General features: G+C 34.0%; 1 protein-coding gene across 3 annotated transcripts in view; it reads right to left on the bottom strand.

Annotated features, from left to right (window-relative positions):
• LOC121373986 (teneurin-m-like) overlaps positions 1 to 14,711 on the bottom strand; it is a 217,200-nt gene that overhangs the window by 33,948 nt on the left and 168,541 nt on the right. For 2 of the 3 annotated variants that reach the window (XM_041500841.1, XM_041500840.1), the window contains exons 10-15: positions 13,401 to 13,705; positions 11,469 to 11,574; positions 10,614 to 10,715; positions 7,048 to 7,242; positions 5,455 to 5,670; positions 556 to 738 (exon numbers count right to left, since the gene is read on the bottom strand). In XM_041500841.1, coding sequence (XP_041356775.1) covers positions 556 to 738; positions 5,455 to 5,670; positions 7,048 to 7,242; positions 10,614 to 10,715; positions 11,469 to 11,574; positions 13,401 to 13,705 — 1,107 coding nt within the window. The remainder of the gene's footprint in view (positions 1 to 555; positions 739 to 5,454; positions 5,671 to 7,047; positions 7,243 to 10,613; positions 10,716 to 11,468; positions 11,575 to 13,400; positions 13,706 to 14,711) is intronic. The other variant, XM_041500842.1, reaches the window with a different exon arrangement.

Here is a 14,711-nt window from a genome sequence, read left to right on the forward strand (position 1 = left end):
TATGAATCATTTCCAAGATAAAATAAACTTATTTCAGAATAGAATAACTATGGCTCCTAGAGGCTTGCATAATACACTTTTTATTTCTAATATATGATATTGACAATACTGAGAAACACTCTGGTAATAATCTCTGTATCTCACCACTGACAGTGTTTTCTAAATATACTTGCAGCATAATTTTTAATATCTCACCAATTGTAATGTTTTAATGCTATCTTTACAGTGTAATATTTTAATATTTCACCAATTGTAGTGTTTAATGATATCCTTACAGTGTAATATTTTAATATCTCACCTATTGTAGTGTTTTAATGATATCCTTGCAGTATATTTTAATACTTCACCAGTTGTAGTGTTTTTTAATGATATCCTTGCAGAATACTTTAATATCTCACCAGTGTATAGTTTTTCAATGATATCCTTGCAGTGTAATATTTTAATATTTAACCAATGGTAGTGTTTTTTAATATCCTTGTAGTGTAATATTTTAATATCTCACCACTGATAGTGCTTTTAATGATATCCTTGCAGTGTAATATTTCAATATCTCACCAATGGTACAGTGTTTCCCGTTCCAGCCTCTGCGACAGATGCATGTGCCGTTGCTGCAGAAGCCGTGTGTCTCACAGCGGTGGTCGCACTGCAGCTGGTTACAGAGGGCGCCGGTGAAACCCTCATCACACACACACCGCTGGTTGTTACAGTGGCCGTGCTCACACTCCAGACGACACACCTCTGATACACATAAAGGAAAGGAATGTTTGTTTAACAAAACCTCAGCACATTTTTAAACTACAGCTATTTCATGTCTAATGTGATGGGTACATGTACTTGACATTTGGTCTCAAAAATAAGAGAGGAAACTTGCTATCATGAAATAGGCTAATCAAAAAAACAATAAGAGATGTCTTTAGGACAGCACATACTATAACCTTAATTTAAGTCAACCTTGTGGATGGATCCTAGGTCCCATCACACCTCAAGCAGGTGTCTACCACTGAGTCTGCCACACACTGGTGAACAAAAAATATCCAGTTCTAAATAAAGCCACAGCTCATGAATGCTCAAATACAACAATCTAAGGTTGATTCTATTTCTAAATGTTCTGAATAAATAATTCACTTAAAAAACCTATAGCTCATTTTAAATATCATCTTCAAAAAAGACGAAAAAAACAAACTAAAAACCAACAACAACCCCAACATGAAAAGTCAATACATTTTCTAAAATATTTATTAACATTGTACTATTTAAGTTTAAACAAATTTATTTTAATCCCCAAGTCATTTTTATATATAAATCAGTTGTAGAAATGAACGTATTTTGAAATGTTATATATTATGTTAATACTGAATGCTCATGCCCATGCAGATTTGTTTAGTGAAATAACAGTTTCTAAAAGAGTTAACATTTGGTTAAATATTTAAAATGTAATATAAAAAATACTTTTAGTAAAACACATGCTTTTGATTTAAACAATACTGGTACATACATTGTAACTGGAACAATACATGTTGCTGTTTTTTGTTTATATAATGAAAAATAAAAAAATCTTTAAAAATCCTATTTCCTATAACTGAATATTTTACATAATTTTCTTGTCCTGAAAATTATGCTTGCAATAAATGTTCTACCTCTTAAATCTTATGACCTTAAAGTTCAGTAGAATGTTTAGCTCTAACTGACTATAAAGCCTGTCATGCTGTCCCGTCAAAGATAAAAACCACAAAGTGGCCATTATGATGGAAAACAGTTACCAGAACCCACTAATTAAAGGTTAAGTTAACGTTTGTCTTGTTTAATGACACCATTAGAGAACATTATTTTTTATTAATCATCGGCTAATGGAAGTCAAACATTTGATAATTGTGACACATAGTCAGCAGAAATCTACATATTTTGCTTTTTACCTTTAGTGTTACACATACTTTCCCAGATGGTAACCAAACAGCACAAACCATGGCTTTGATATACCAGTTGTGGGGTATTGGTTGGGATGGGGAAAAAAACTATCAGAATAGCTAGGTTCACTAAGGAGTCAGTCCTAACTAAGCAAGATCAATCTTGCCCTGAACCCACTAATGAACACCAAAGATGTAAGCGATAAACTGATCTAAGATGTAAGCAATAAACTGATCTAGAAATATGTCATAACTTATTATTACCGTAATTTCACATGTATAGCCTGCAGGCTATGCATTTTAAAACATTGAAAATTGTCCCCTGCTGGACCACGCACACATTAATCCCACCCACTAGAGTCAGAGCTTTCTAAGGGACTTTGGAATAGTTGCAGCTGTTCTTCTTCTAAGTGTTCCACTAGTGTAGATAGCGGGACTTCATCATCATCATCGCTGTCAGTGTCATCACCTACGGGACATCGGATTCAATTATGCCCGCCTTCCGAAACACTTGGTTGTCTATTGCGTTCTACTCTGTGACAACCCAGTTTACAACTTCGCCATAAGTTGTTCTATGCATGTGTCCGGTTTTCGTTATGTATGCATGCCCTCACTTATCCAGCTCTCCCATTGTTTGCACACTTTCACTTTAAACACATGACTAACAGTCAAGTCAAGTGGCTGGAGTTTTTTCATAAGGCCACACGGGATAATGGCGGTGTCAGTGTTCAGAGCTTTTAGCAGCCTATCTGATCATCATTTTTACTCAATAACCATTTATTACCTAATGCAGCTTATCCAGTGCAGCTGGCTAAACGTGTGAAATTACAGTATAGAAATAATACATTTCCACTACTAGTTTCCAGTACTAGTCGGGGAGCACGGGGGGTGGGGGTGTTTGTGTGTTAAATAACCATGTGCACTGATTATTTAATCAGCTATTAGATGACAAATATTTGACCTCGCTACATTTTTCCATTAGCAGCAATGAATCTTTTATATGCAGGACAACATATACCATAGCTTTTGACATACTAGTCAAAGAGGACTGGTTCGGGGTTAATAAATGCTGAAGTAAGAACAAAACTAGTTTTTGACATAACTACAATATTTACTCAGTTCATTTTGGAAACATTAGAATGATGATTGTGATTATAATAATGATGACGATAGTAGTGATAATGATTATTAATGATGATGAAAGCAATGCATTCAACACAAAAATCCATGCCTAAATCTAATTTTTTACATATTTTAATTGCCTGAGACAGCTAGGGAAAACCAATGGTTGTTATGGCAATATTAATCAAGTTTTGAAGCTGATCAATAAATAAATCACCCATATTATTTTTTATTGATGCACCCTTTTAGTCATGGGGCACTAGTCATAGAACAGTATTTAAAAAAAGATCATGTTAATAATAACTATCTTTTAAATAATGATCATGTTAATAATAACTATCTTTTAAATAATTATAAACTATCGGAATATCCATACTTAAGTCAACATGAAATGTAGCCCATGGGCTTAAATTTGGATAAAATTATTCCACAGGAATCGATTTCCCTTAGGTTACAAAATATAATATCATATTTACTGTTAAAAATAGAAGAACATTTGTAACGACACATGTTAAATGTACTAGAATTAAAAATCGTTATCATATAGTTGCAAATGTTATATTTCATTATCTTTACATTTAACTATAATAAAAAAAAAAAATAATAATAACAACAAAAGGAAAACACCTTGAAATTAATTGATATTATATATGTTTTATGTAATTTAATAACTAAATAATATGAAAATTGTAATGTGCTAGTACTAGCTTCGCCAAGAATTATGAATTAATTTAAGTAGAAATTGCACATGAGTAAACATCATGTATCCATTAAAATAACCTGAAATGAACAGTTGTGTTGTCAGGCATTGGAAGCACTCTCATATTCCCTTTACAATGTATGCATTGCCCCCTCTGAGAATTAATAACTGCCCCTCTCATTTCATACTGAAGCATGTTTTGCAGGTGACAAAGATTGTCATGGAACGATAATTATTATGTACTCATTTCTTTCCTAACCTGCTCCTTTAATCTTTATAACAGCATAAAAAATGTTTCACCTTAATTTATGCACTGGATCTAATTTCAGACATAACTTTACCTTTTCTAAAGTTGTATTTCCCATACTTAAGCTTGGGACTTAAATACAGGAAATCTTGGTACACTTGTAGAAGTATATAAATGAACTTGGAAGAACATATTAAACAGTCAATCATATCACACAATTATCTCACAACTGTAAGACAAGCACAATTCATGCAATAATAAAGTAAACAAGAAATCAAATAATGCGGTAACGAATCAAACAGTGCATCAAAGAATCAAATAATGCATGCCACATACTAAAGAGAAAGTTACATATCAGCACATACACCATGCAAATACTTGACAAACATTTTCTCCTTCCGTAAGACACTGAAATGGTTATGTGTCACTGTGATGTCATGATGCTTAAATTTAAAACATACATATTACTAGTGGGACTGCTCGTGTGGTTCAAGTACAAGTACCAGTAGTTAGTGGGTTAATATGGTGGCGGTGGACAGAAAATGTGAGAATCTTTTCAATGGAATCTGTCCTTCGGTATCCAAAATTTAGCAAACATTTCTGAACTGCCATTTGTAAAATTTCACAGGTATCTAACTACAGTGTATTTTCAAATTTTTTGTCTATCTATTTTCATTATTTTAATATATGATGACCTGTGAATAAAGATGGGTTTTTTAAAAAATACAATAATATAAAATAGAACTATTCCAAAATTATAATGGTATGAATTATAGGGCAAAATAAAACACTTATCAACTATTTTTGCATAGTGGTAATTTGTTTACTATTTTCTTAATTCTGAACACTATGCTTTTATCATTTCACTGTTTACAAAAATAGATACCATATCTACTCTTGTCAAACAATGTTGGCACTGATTAATTGGACAGGATTGCTTGGATGTTGCTTGGATGCCATCACAGCTAGAGGTTAAGTTAAAAAGTTTGTTTTGTTTAACAACACCACTAGAGCACATTGATATATTAATCATTGGCTACTGGATATCAAACATTTGGTAATTTTTATTGGTAGTCTTCAGAGATAACCTGGTACATTTTTTTATTTTTTTTATTTTTATTAACGGTACATACTTATTTATTTAATTAATTTACTTATTTATATACATATTTATGTATTTATGTCTTTATTTATTTATTTATTTATTTATTTAACATTATTTATTTATATATTGTTAAATTGGATTGCTAGGGAATTTTTTTTTTTTTCCAAAATGTAAGAATTGGTATTTATCACTAAGCCTTAATAAAGTCGAAGTAATGAAGAACAGATCCCACGTAAAGACTGACAAACATGGCAGGCTACAGACGAGTATTAGTGGTTAGGTGAAGCTTAGACACTTGGCAGTAATTATCCGCATGGCAGCATAATTAATTAAGGAATCCTTTCCTCGAACTTCAATCCCATGGTGCAACATTTACCTGTCTGGCAGTCGTCGCCGGTGAAGTGGCGCTCGCAGGCACAGTGGTTGGCCTCGACATCGTACACGCCGTGGCCGGAGCAGTCTTTGGCACACACGTGTGTGATATTTATTTTGTCGGGTATACTACAGGTGGTGCCCTTATAGCCCTTGAAGCACCTACATTGGCCATGGACACAGACCCCGTTAGCGGAGCAATTCGGCAGAAGACAGTCGACTGAGGACGCAACAGAACAAGTGCACAGTTAGCAAGCCAACTAAGATACAGAGCACCATATTGAACAAGGATTGGAAACTCTTACAGTGGTGTATTGTTTTACTTTATAGCTAAACTTAGCATTCAAGTTATATGTATATATATATATCCTAGGCTGGGTTTTAAACAAAAGTAAATTTTAGCATTAAAAACAAAATCATACATGATGAATTTTTCCTTTTATAACCAAATGTTTAAAATGTATAATGAAACAAAACAAAATTAAAATAACAAATTTTTTATCAAAAATATTACAGTTGAATTAGAGAGATTGTAAAAACATATTACGATAACAAATTTACTGTACATTGTAATATATTGTCAAATTAAGCAACTTTTTCATTGCACATCATTTAAGTCTTCCATTAATAACTTGTTTTTAGTGCAATGTGACAAAACAAAAGTTGCAAATCCTTGTTCACTATAATGTGCATAATGTGAAAGAATATTACACAGAAATGTACACAACAAAACTGCAACAACAGAGTAGAAAATATTACACAAATTAAATCAAAGATATTAAAAGAAAATTGTGTCCAAATATAACAGCACATACATGATGGTGAGATTTGTCAGCAAATAGCACAGTGATCTTAGCCTTATGAAGTTATATCATATGAAATACTGTGACACCATTTGACAGTGTTGTGACATCATCTACCAATTAGTTGACAGTACTGTGATGTCATTTGACAGCAATGTGACATCATCTAACAATTACTTGACAGTATGGTGACATAGTCTAGCAATTAGTGGACAGTACTGTGATGTCAGCAGACAGTACTATAACATCATTCAACAGTATGACATCATTTGAAAGTAATGGCGGTTGGCTGTTCATTGTGTACTTGTTATAGAATATCTATGTGAAATGTTATAAGAAAAGCTCTAAAGTGTCTAGAAGCAAGATATACTCTAAGTACTCTAAGTAGACGGTGGCAAACTATTTTTTCAATTAAAATGAGATAATTTGTCTGCATCTTCTAACAGAAGTTGTCTTACTCTACTATCAATTTAACATATGAAAGTTGATATATAACAAAAATCCTATTAAAAAAACAAATATAATATATGTCCACAATAAACAACATTCAGAATATATCGCTAAAATGAAAATAAACAAAATAGTGATGGTATATTTACACAAAATTGAAACAAAATAGTGATGGTATATTTACACAAAATTGAAACAAAATAGTGATGGTATATTTACACAAAATTGAAACAGATGTCAAAGAAAACAAAAACAACAACTATGGCAAATCTTGACAATAACTAATAGCTGCTGTTTGTTTTGAAGAACTAAAACAACATTTTAGTGACAAATTGTTGACCTACCTATTCCGCAGTCTGGACCCTGGAATCCCTGGAAACAGACACACTGCCCATTAATACAGTGACCATTCCCATTGCAGTTTGGAACTTGGCACTCATTCTCACGGAATTCACACTCACGTCCTTTCCATCCTGGGTGACACTTGCACAACCCATGCATGTAGATTCCCTTGCCACTACACAGGATTGGACAGGCTTCTGCAAATAAAATTAAATAGTAGAGTTAACTTTTGTCTGCAATAAAAAGAAGAAACTATAACACATCTCTATATAGAAGCAGATAACGAAGACAATAATTTTGTTTGGGTGATGTAGACGACACTTATTATTCAGATACCTTGTTATATATATGTTATACAATACGTGCAAAATATTGCAATTGCAAAAGGCTGTCACAAATACCTTGACTTACTTAATAACTGGTTTAACTTGTCCATATACCACTAAGGTTTCGAACATGCCTATCCCGAGTCTGGCCTCCGATAGGATCAGGGGTCTGACTCGGGATAGAGATAACCTATCAAATATGGTCATTTTGAAATTTTGAATATTAACACCAAAAGTATAAAAGAGGGGGAAATTGGAAATACCTTGAAATTACTGAATGCAGTTTAGTACTATGGTCTTCATTAATTAAAATTACTATTGCAGCTACAAAACAAGCCTATAAATCAGTAATTAAAAAATAAGTGTGACTAAGTGTAAGTATGCCATGGGACATATTTGGCAAGCTTCCATCAGAAAACTGTTCAAGCATGCCTGTCCTGGGCACAACCTCTGATTTCCAACAGAGTTCTGTCCATGACAGGTGTGTAAGAGTAATGGATGGGAATTAAAACTTTGACCAGCATTTGTCACATAAAAAGTGGAAAATATCCCAAGAATTCAGTAATATGGCCAACAGTGTTTACTTTGCTGCAGATAGTAAAGCACATACATGTATGATAGTGTTTGCAATAAAACAAGAAAACAAACTACTGATGAGAAATGATCCAATAAACTTCCATTCTTGAGGTGGATGTTCTACGACTGAGATAAATCAGGTGCTTAAAATAACAAGCATTTTGAAAGTATTGCTAAAGCAATAGATCGTTCCCACAATTGTTTTATCTCTCCTAAGTTCAAGGTCCATATATTTGTCAAAAATGGGTAAATCACCATGAAAGTCAACTTTGATCTGCAACTGCATAAGGCTGTACACAAAATTTCAGCTCAGTATGTTGAGGCATTGTGAAAAAAGTCTGGAAATCTATATGTGGGAAAGACATATGGATGGAAGGATGGATGGAGATGAAACCTATGGTGCCCTCTGGCTGGACAGGTTAAGGATTAATAACAGAAGATATTCACAAGAACAGACTAACTGTACAAATGCTGATAGACTATATTCTAGTCACAGACAAAGATTTCCACTTAAAAAATAATTAAAGAGAAAAAGCAATTCTGTACGGTGATGACATACTTGCTAGCTAGCTAGAGTACTAGTTTAAAATAGCCGATGGATTTAGGTAAAACTGCTTACAGTAGTCATAAGATCTACTTCACTCAAAGTACAACAACTTCTAGCTTAGCTTAGTAACTGGTTTAATGTGTCCATATACCACTAGGGTTTTGAACACGCCTATCCGAGTCCGGCCTCCAATAGGATTGGGGGTCTGACTCAGGACAGGGAAACAAAGTTTAGATGGTACTAAAATCAAATAACAGTCAACTTCCCCTATTATTACTACTGTCAGTTATGTGTGTGTTATTATTGTCCGTCATCTTGCATTAAATGAATGTATATAAAAAAAAAAAAAAATTGTGGTGTAAGGTCCTAGTATCGACCAATTCCACAGCCATAAAGAAGATGGAATAAAAAAAAATTAAAATAACAATTGACTTCCCAAGTGACAAATCTGCCATTATTATCAAATGTATTGCATGCCAGGCATCCCATCAGTAACTGCAGAACAGCACATGTGATTTGTTGGACTCATATCACGGCCAAACCAGTTCGGTAACGAAATGAAAGCAAATCAACAAATTATTTCAATTTATATTTCTTGTCGACCTTTTTTTTCTTCTCTCTCTCCCATCTGAATCAGCAGTAATTGAAGCAATACGTTAAATAACTTGATAATGAAATATTGATTGGAGTTTTTCCAGACTAGTAATATTGAAAAGTTTCTTGGCCAGTCTTTGATAAATGCCTGTCAGTGATAAGGCAATGAGGTGAAATAACCGGAATTTGTGTGTTAGTCTTTCCTGCACCGATCTCTTTCAAACAACAATCTCACGGTCAAGGAGACGCAGTGATGAATTGTCGCTGAAAAAACAACTTCTAACCTTATTACAGGAGGCATGCAACATCCAATCAGCACCGAGATTAAAGCAAATAAAGTGTCTTTTCAGATGACAAAGAATTACTTCTATTGACTTGGCAAAACTATTTCTGTTAGCGATTCGAGGACATGGAAACAATTAGTAGGGCGTCATGCATGACTCATGGCCCAAGCCGACTAGGCCAGAAAGTTGGCCGTCTCCCTGCTATCATTCAACACGATGGCTCCATCGAGCCCGTCTTTATTGTCCTGCTGTCACGAATTCCCACACAGAAAACCTTTGTCTTAATTGCCACTTGAAGCAGACGCGAATCTTTCCAGCCAATCAATGAGCAAGAATGGAGATTTAGGACCAAACAAACATTTAATTTGTGCCACTCTACCAGCTTTTCCAGTCTAACAGATATTTTATGTGTCACGGGCGGCCGTAAATCTCACTAAGGACAACTCTGATGTTTAAATAAAACTAATTTTGCTTTCAGAAAAGAAAAATTGCTGCCATGAATACAATTGGAGCACAGTGTTAAGGAAATATTTAAATGTATTGACTTTGGTAATAATATTTATTTCTATTATTATCAATATTTTGAACTCTGTGATGACAACAAGTAGCCAGTTTAACGGAGATTGAAGTAAAATTAGGATTGTGATGTACACAGGAATAATTAATTCCTTCCATCAGTTGCTATAATACAATGCAATAATACAAAATTGTGTTAAGAGACAAGTGCAACAATTTAATAAACAATTGAAATAATACAAAATAGCACCAATGTGCACAATTGCATTACATGATCTGACTCATACAACCTGAGCTACATCCTACCCCAGAGAGAATGAAGAAAACAATAAGAAAGAAAAGTGTAATATGCATTGGAATATAATAAAAAAAGACATTTGAGAGTAATAAGAAATGAAAAGCAAAGAAAAAGATTGAATGGTTTTAAACTTTGGCATCTATAATCTATCCGATGCCATATAACCGTAAATAAAATGTGTTGAGTGCGTCGTTAAATAAAACATTTCCTTCCTTCCTTTCTATAATCTGCTCATTATGACACTTGTCTACAATGTAAGAAATGAAACCTACATATAGGTACTGCATACAAGGACTTTTTCAAAAACAAAACAGCATATATGGCAGCTAATATAACAATCATAGGCACTAGTTAGGTTGGGGGGGGGGGGGGGGGGGGAAGACACAAGTTTACATGATCTGTGGAAATGATAATCAATGCAACTCACTCTGTGAACAATCCCAGCCCACACTACCAGGAAAACACTGGCACTGCTTGTCGACACATTTTCCATTACCATTGCAGTTGTTTGGACAGCCATTCTCCATATCTGTAATAATGCATGTCACAAGGATTAACACATCATTATAGATAGAGCCACATGTGAAATGAATGCAAATAGTTGAATATAAAAATAAATATTTTTGGGCAATCTTGAATAGCTGAATATAAAAATAAATATTTTTGGGCAATTTTGAATGACAAAAATAGGTGATACAATTTGATGGTGGTAATACATCGATTACTAAATATTTATTCACATATTCACGGATATACATATTCATGTATGACAGTATTTATTTTGCATAACAGACAGTCTGACTGCATGTGTACAGACCTAGATGTACATATATTTTCATCTGGCTCTCTTTCTCTCACACACACACACACACCAAGGGGTGAGACGTAGCCCAGTGGTAAAGCACTCGCTTGTTACATGGTCGGTTTGGGATTGATCGCTGTCAGTCGGCCTATTAGGTTATTTCTCGTTCCAGCCAGTGCACCACGACTGGTATATCAAAGGCCGTGGTATGTGCTATCCTGTCTATGGGATGGTGCATAAAAAAAATCCCTTGCTGCTAATCGAAAAGAGTAGTCCATGAAGTGGCGACAGTGGGTTTCCTCCCTCAATATTTGTGTGGTCCTTCACCATATGTCCGACGACCTATAACCATAAATAAAATGTGTTGAGTGCATCATTAAATAAAACATTTCCTTCCTTCCTCACATGCACCACACACCCAACTCACTCCATGAACCATCACATATTACATGTAACTGAAAGACGATTTAGCCGACTTACTAATGGGGTTAGCAGTAAGACTGATCATTTGTGGTTCTGTGTTGTCATTATAAACACCCAAATACCAGTCACCGGATGTCAGGAACTTCACCATGTTAGATTTAACCTGAAACAAAATAACTTTTAACATAAAAATAAAACATCAAAATAAAGAGTTATATCAAACATTTTAAATATTAGTCATGGCCAAAATTGTTTAAACTCATTTTAAAGTTAATTTAAAGTCACTGAACCCAGTCTCCCATGTCCATGTTATTTCAGTTTCACATAAAATGCATTTCGACCTACTATGAACATAAACATGACCAGAAAAACATTGAATTTTCCTAAATTGATAATTTAATTTAGAAGTTGTATTACCGGTATGTACTTTTAACAATTAAAAAAGCTATAATATCAGAAAATATTTTACACTCTCTAATAACTAAGGTTAGTGCCTTTATCGGCAATGCCAATGTTATAAATTTAAAGGGCAGCATTAACTCAAGAGGCTGAAAATGTGTAACAACAATTATTCCATCTGACTTCGTTTTCAGATAAGAAGATATTTTTCACTAGGCTAAGCAGAAAATTGCCAAATGTTGTTAGAAACAAGACCATAAACCAGTATTACATGAAACTCATCCTTTTGGTGTAAATAACAGAAATAAGTTCTTGGATCACTGATTTGGACCTTTGCATTGAAACAAGTCACAATTCATTTTAATGTACACGAGTCTGGTTTAGGATGAAGGTCAATACAAAACTGGAAGTGAAGACTAACTGCCTTTATTAAGACTAGCGACTAACACACTTTTTTGTGTTACATAGAGAATACTACATGTACATGAGTTAAAGTTTGTTTTGTTTAACAACACCACTAGAGCACATTGATTAATTAATCATCAGCTATTGGATGTCAAACGTTTGATCATTATGACTCATAGCCATCAGAGGAAACCTGCTACATTTTTTTTAATCCAGCAAGGGATTTTTTATATGCACTTTCCCGCAGACAGAAAAGCACATACCACGGCCTTTGTCCAGTTGTGATGCACTGGTTGGAATGAAAAAAAAAAACAATCAGCAGAATGGATCCACCGAGGTGGTTTGATTCTGCAATGCCAGCACCTCAAGCGCGCACTCAACTGACTGAGCTAAATCCCACCCTTACATGTACACGAGTGGCCGGTAGATACCATTTTACTTACGAGGTGTTTTAAAATGTATCTAACCTGCAAAAGTGTGTTGGGATATGTTTTTAAACAACAAATTTTAAGATAAATGACATGAATATAGTATGCTATTTCTTAAACATCCTCGAAAAAACCCAGGTTTAAAACAAATTTAAATGTCTTTTCCAACTAAAACCTATTTACGGCCTTATGGGTCACAGGCAAATCAATTTCAAGTTAAATTTTACATCACAGAGCAACTGATTTTGATTGTTCTTTCTTTTTTTTCATTGGATGGTATGGCAGTGGCAACCTGGTCATTAACAGGAGCAGCAAGTCATATTTAAAAAAAAAAAATTCACATATACATGTATGCATGTTATTAATATGTATTATCAAAAATAATGAATAATGTTCTTACCAATGGGTGTGTAAGAAAACAAATTAAAATATGTTCTATGAGGGCAGCTGGTGATAACTATTGATACCGCTAATGTTTATTAAAAGTGAAGTTGTGTTTGTATTTTGCACGAGCATATAATGTTATAAAAAGATGAAGCAAGACTGCAGCTGTAATATACACAATACTTAGTTTAAACAATATTTATTTCCATTAATATTAACAGATAGGATTGATCAACAAGTGAAGCCTATATAACAACCTTTCCCTACATTATACAATTGAAGTAATGTATAACTGGTCGAAAACTGACAGCTACTTATGTCTGTTATCCAAAGAAGAACTATATTTGACTGTGATATTATACCCTTCACTTACAGGTTTGACAGCTCTTCGAGAGCGCCTCCTGATGCGACTGCCTTCAAATATGGTGAGGAACTCGTACTGTATGTGGGTGGGCGGGGTGTTTTGGCGGCCATACACCCCGATGATGGAAGACCCCGACATGGTGAAGTTGAAGGCGACGAAGCCGTCAGCGCTACGCCGGATCTGGCTGTTCCAGAAGGATTTCGGCGGAACCAGGGACTGGATCGTCTCCCCTACTTTAAACACTTGTGGAATGGGCTGCATCGTGCTCAAAGCTTTCGACTCCTGGGAACTGGGATCAAAGCCTGGATAGTAACCTGTAGAGGAAAAACAGGAATCATTCAAATACATTTAAATAAACTTGTACATTTTATCAGATTTTTTGTTAAGTGTATGTGCATTTACCAACTCTTGATATATGACAAATATATATATATACACACATACACATACACATACACATATATCTTTTCTCAATGTTCAGTGAAACAGAACAAAACGAAATCAGTAATAAACATTTTAAAAATCTGTTTTGGAAAATATTATATATATAAAAAATTTATAAATAAAATTATTTTGGTGAATGTATTATTTCGTCAATTTTTGCAGTTATCATTTTTGTTAATGCAACTATGATTAAATACAAGAGAATTTTAAAAATAAAATAATGTTATAACATGATGTAAAAAACCAAACAGATTGTTGTGCTTTTGATAACTTTTTTTTAATTCAGTAGTAGTTGTTGTATGAAGTAGTTGTTGTATGAAGTAAAAAATGAATTTTCTAAACTGACATAGACTTTTATTTATTAAAGTCCAGATTTTAGTAGTCTAATCTGCTGCATGTGATTGGCCTCGCATTGCCATGAAATCGACTAATGTTTCCAACTTTTGTGGAAGTTTTAGTTCAGAAGTTTTATATTCCACAGAAGTTTCATAACCATGGGTACAAGTATGGACCACTTTCTGAGACTGGAAATAATCTATTGTCAACACCATCACAGAATAAAATACCAGAAAATGAGACTGGAAATAACCTATTGTCAACACCATCGCAGAATAAAATACCAGAAAATGAGACTGGAAATAACCTATTGTCAATATCAAAGCAGAATAGAAAACTTCTGTTTATTTATTCTGCTTTGTATTGGTACTGACAATGGGTTATTTACAAAGGCCACCCACCAGCAGGGCATCCTGATTATATAGTCAGAGAAAGTAAATGGTAGACTTTATCAGTACTTGAGTGAAGATACAGAGCACGCTTTATAACTCTACTGGGCTCCTCTTTAACAGTGACAGTGGCATTACCACCGTGAGTGGA

This window comes from Gigantopelta aegis, chromosome 6 (assembly GCF_016097555.1).
Source record: "Gigantopelta aegis isolate Gae_Host chromosome 6, Gae_host_genome, whole genome shotgun sequence".
NCBI classification, from domain to species: Eukaryota; Metazoa; Mollusca; class Gastropoda; order Neomphalida; family Peltospiridae; genus Gigantopelta; species Gigantopelta aegis.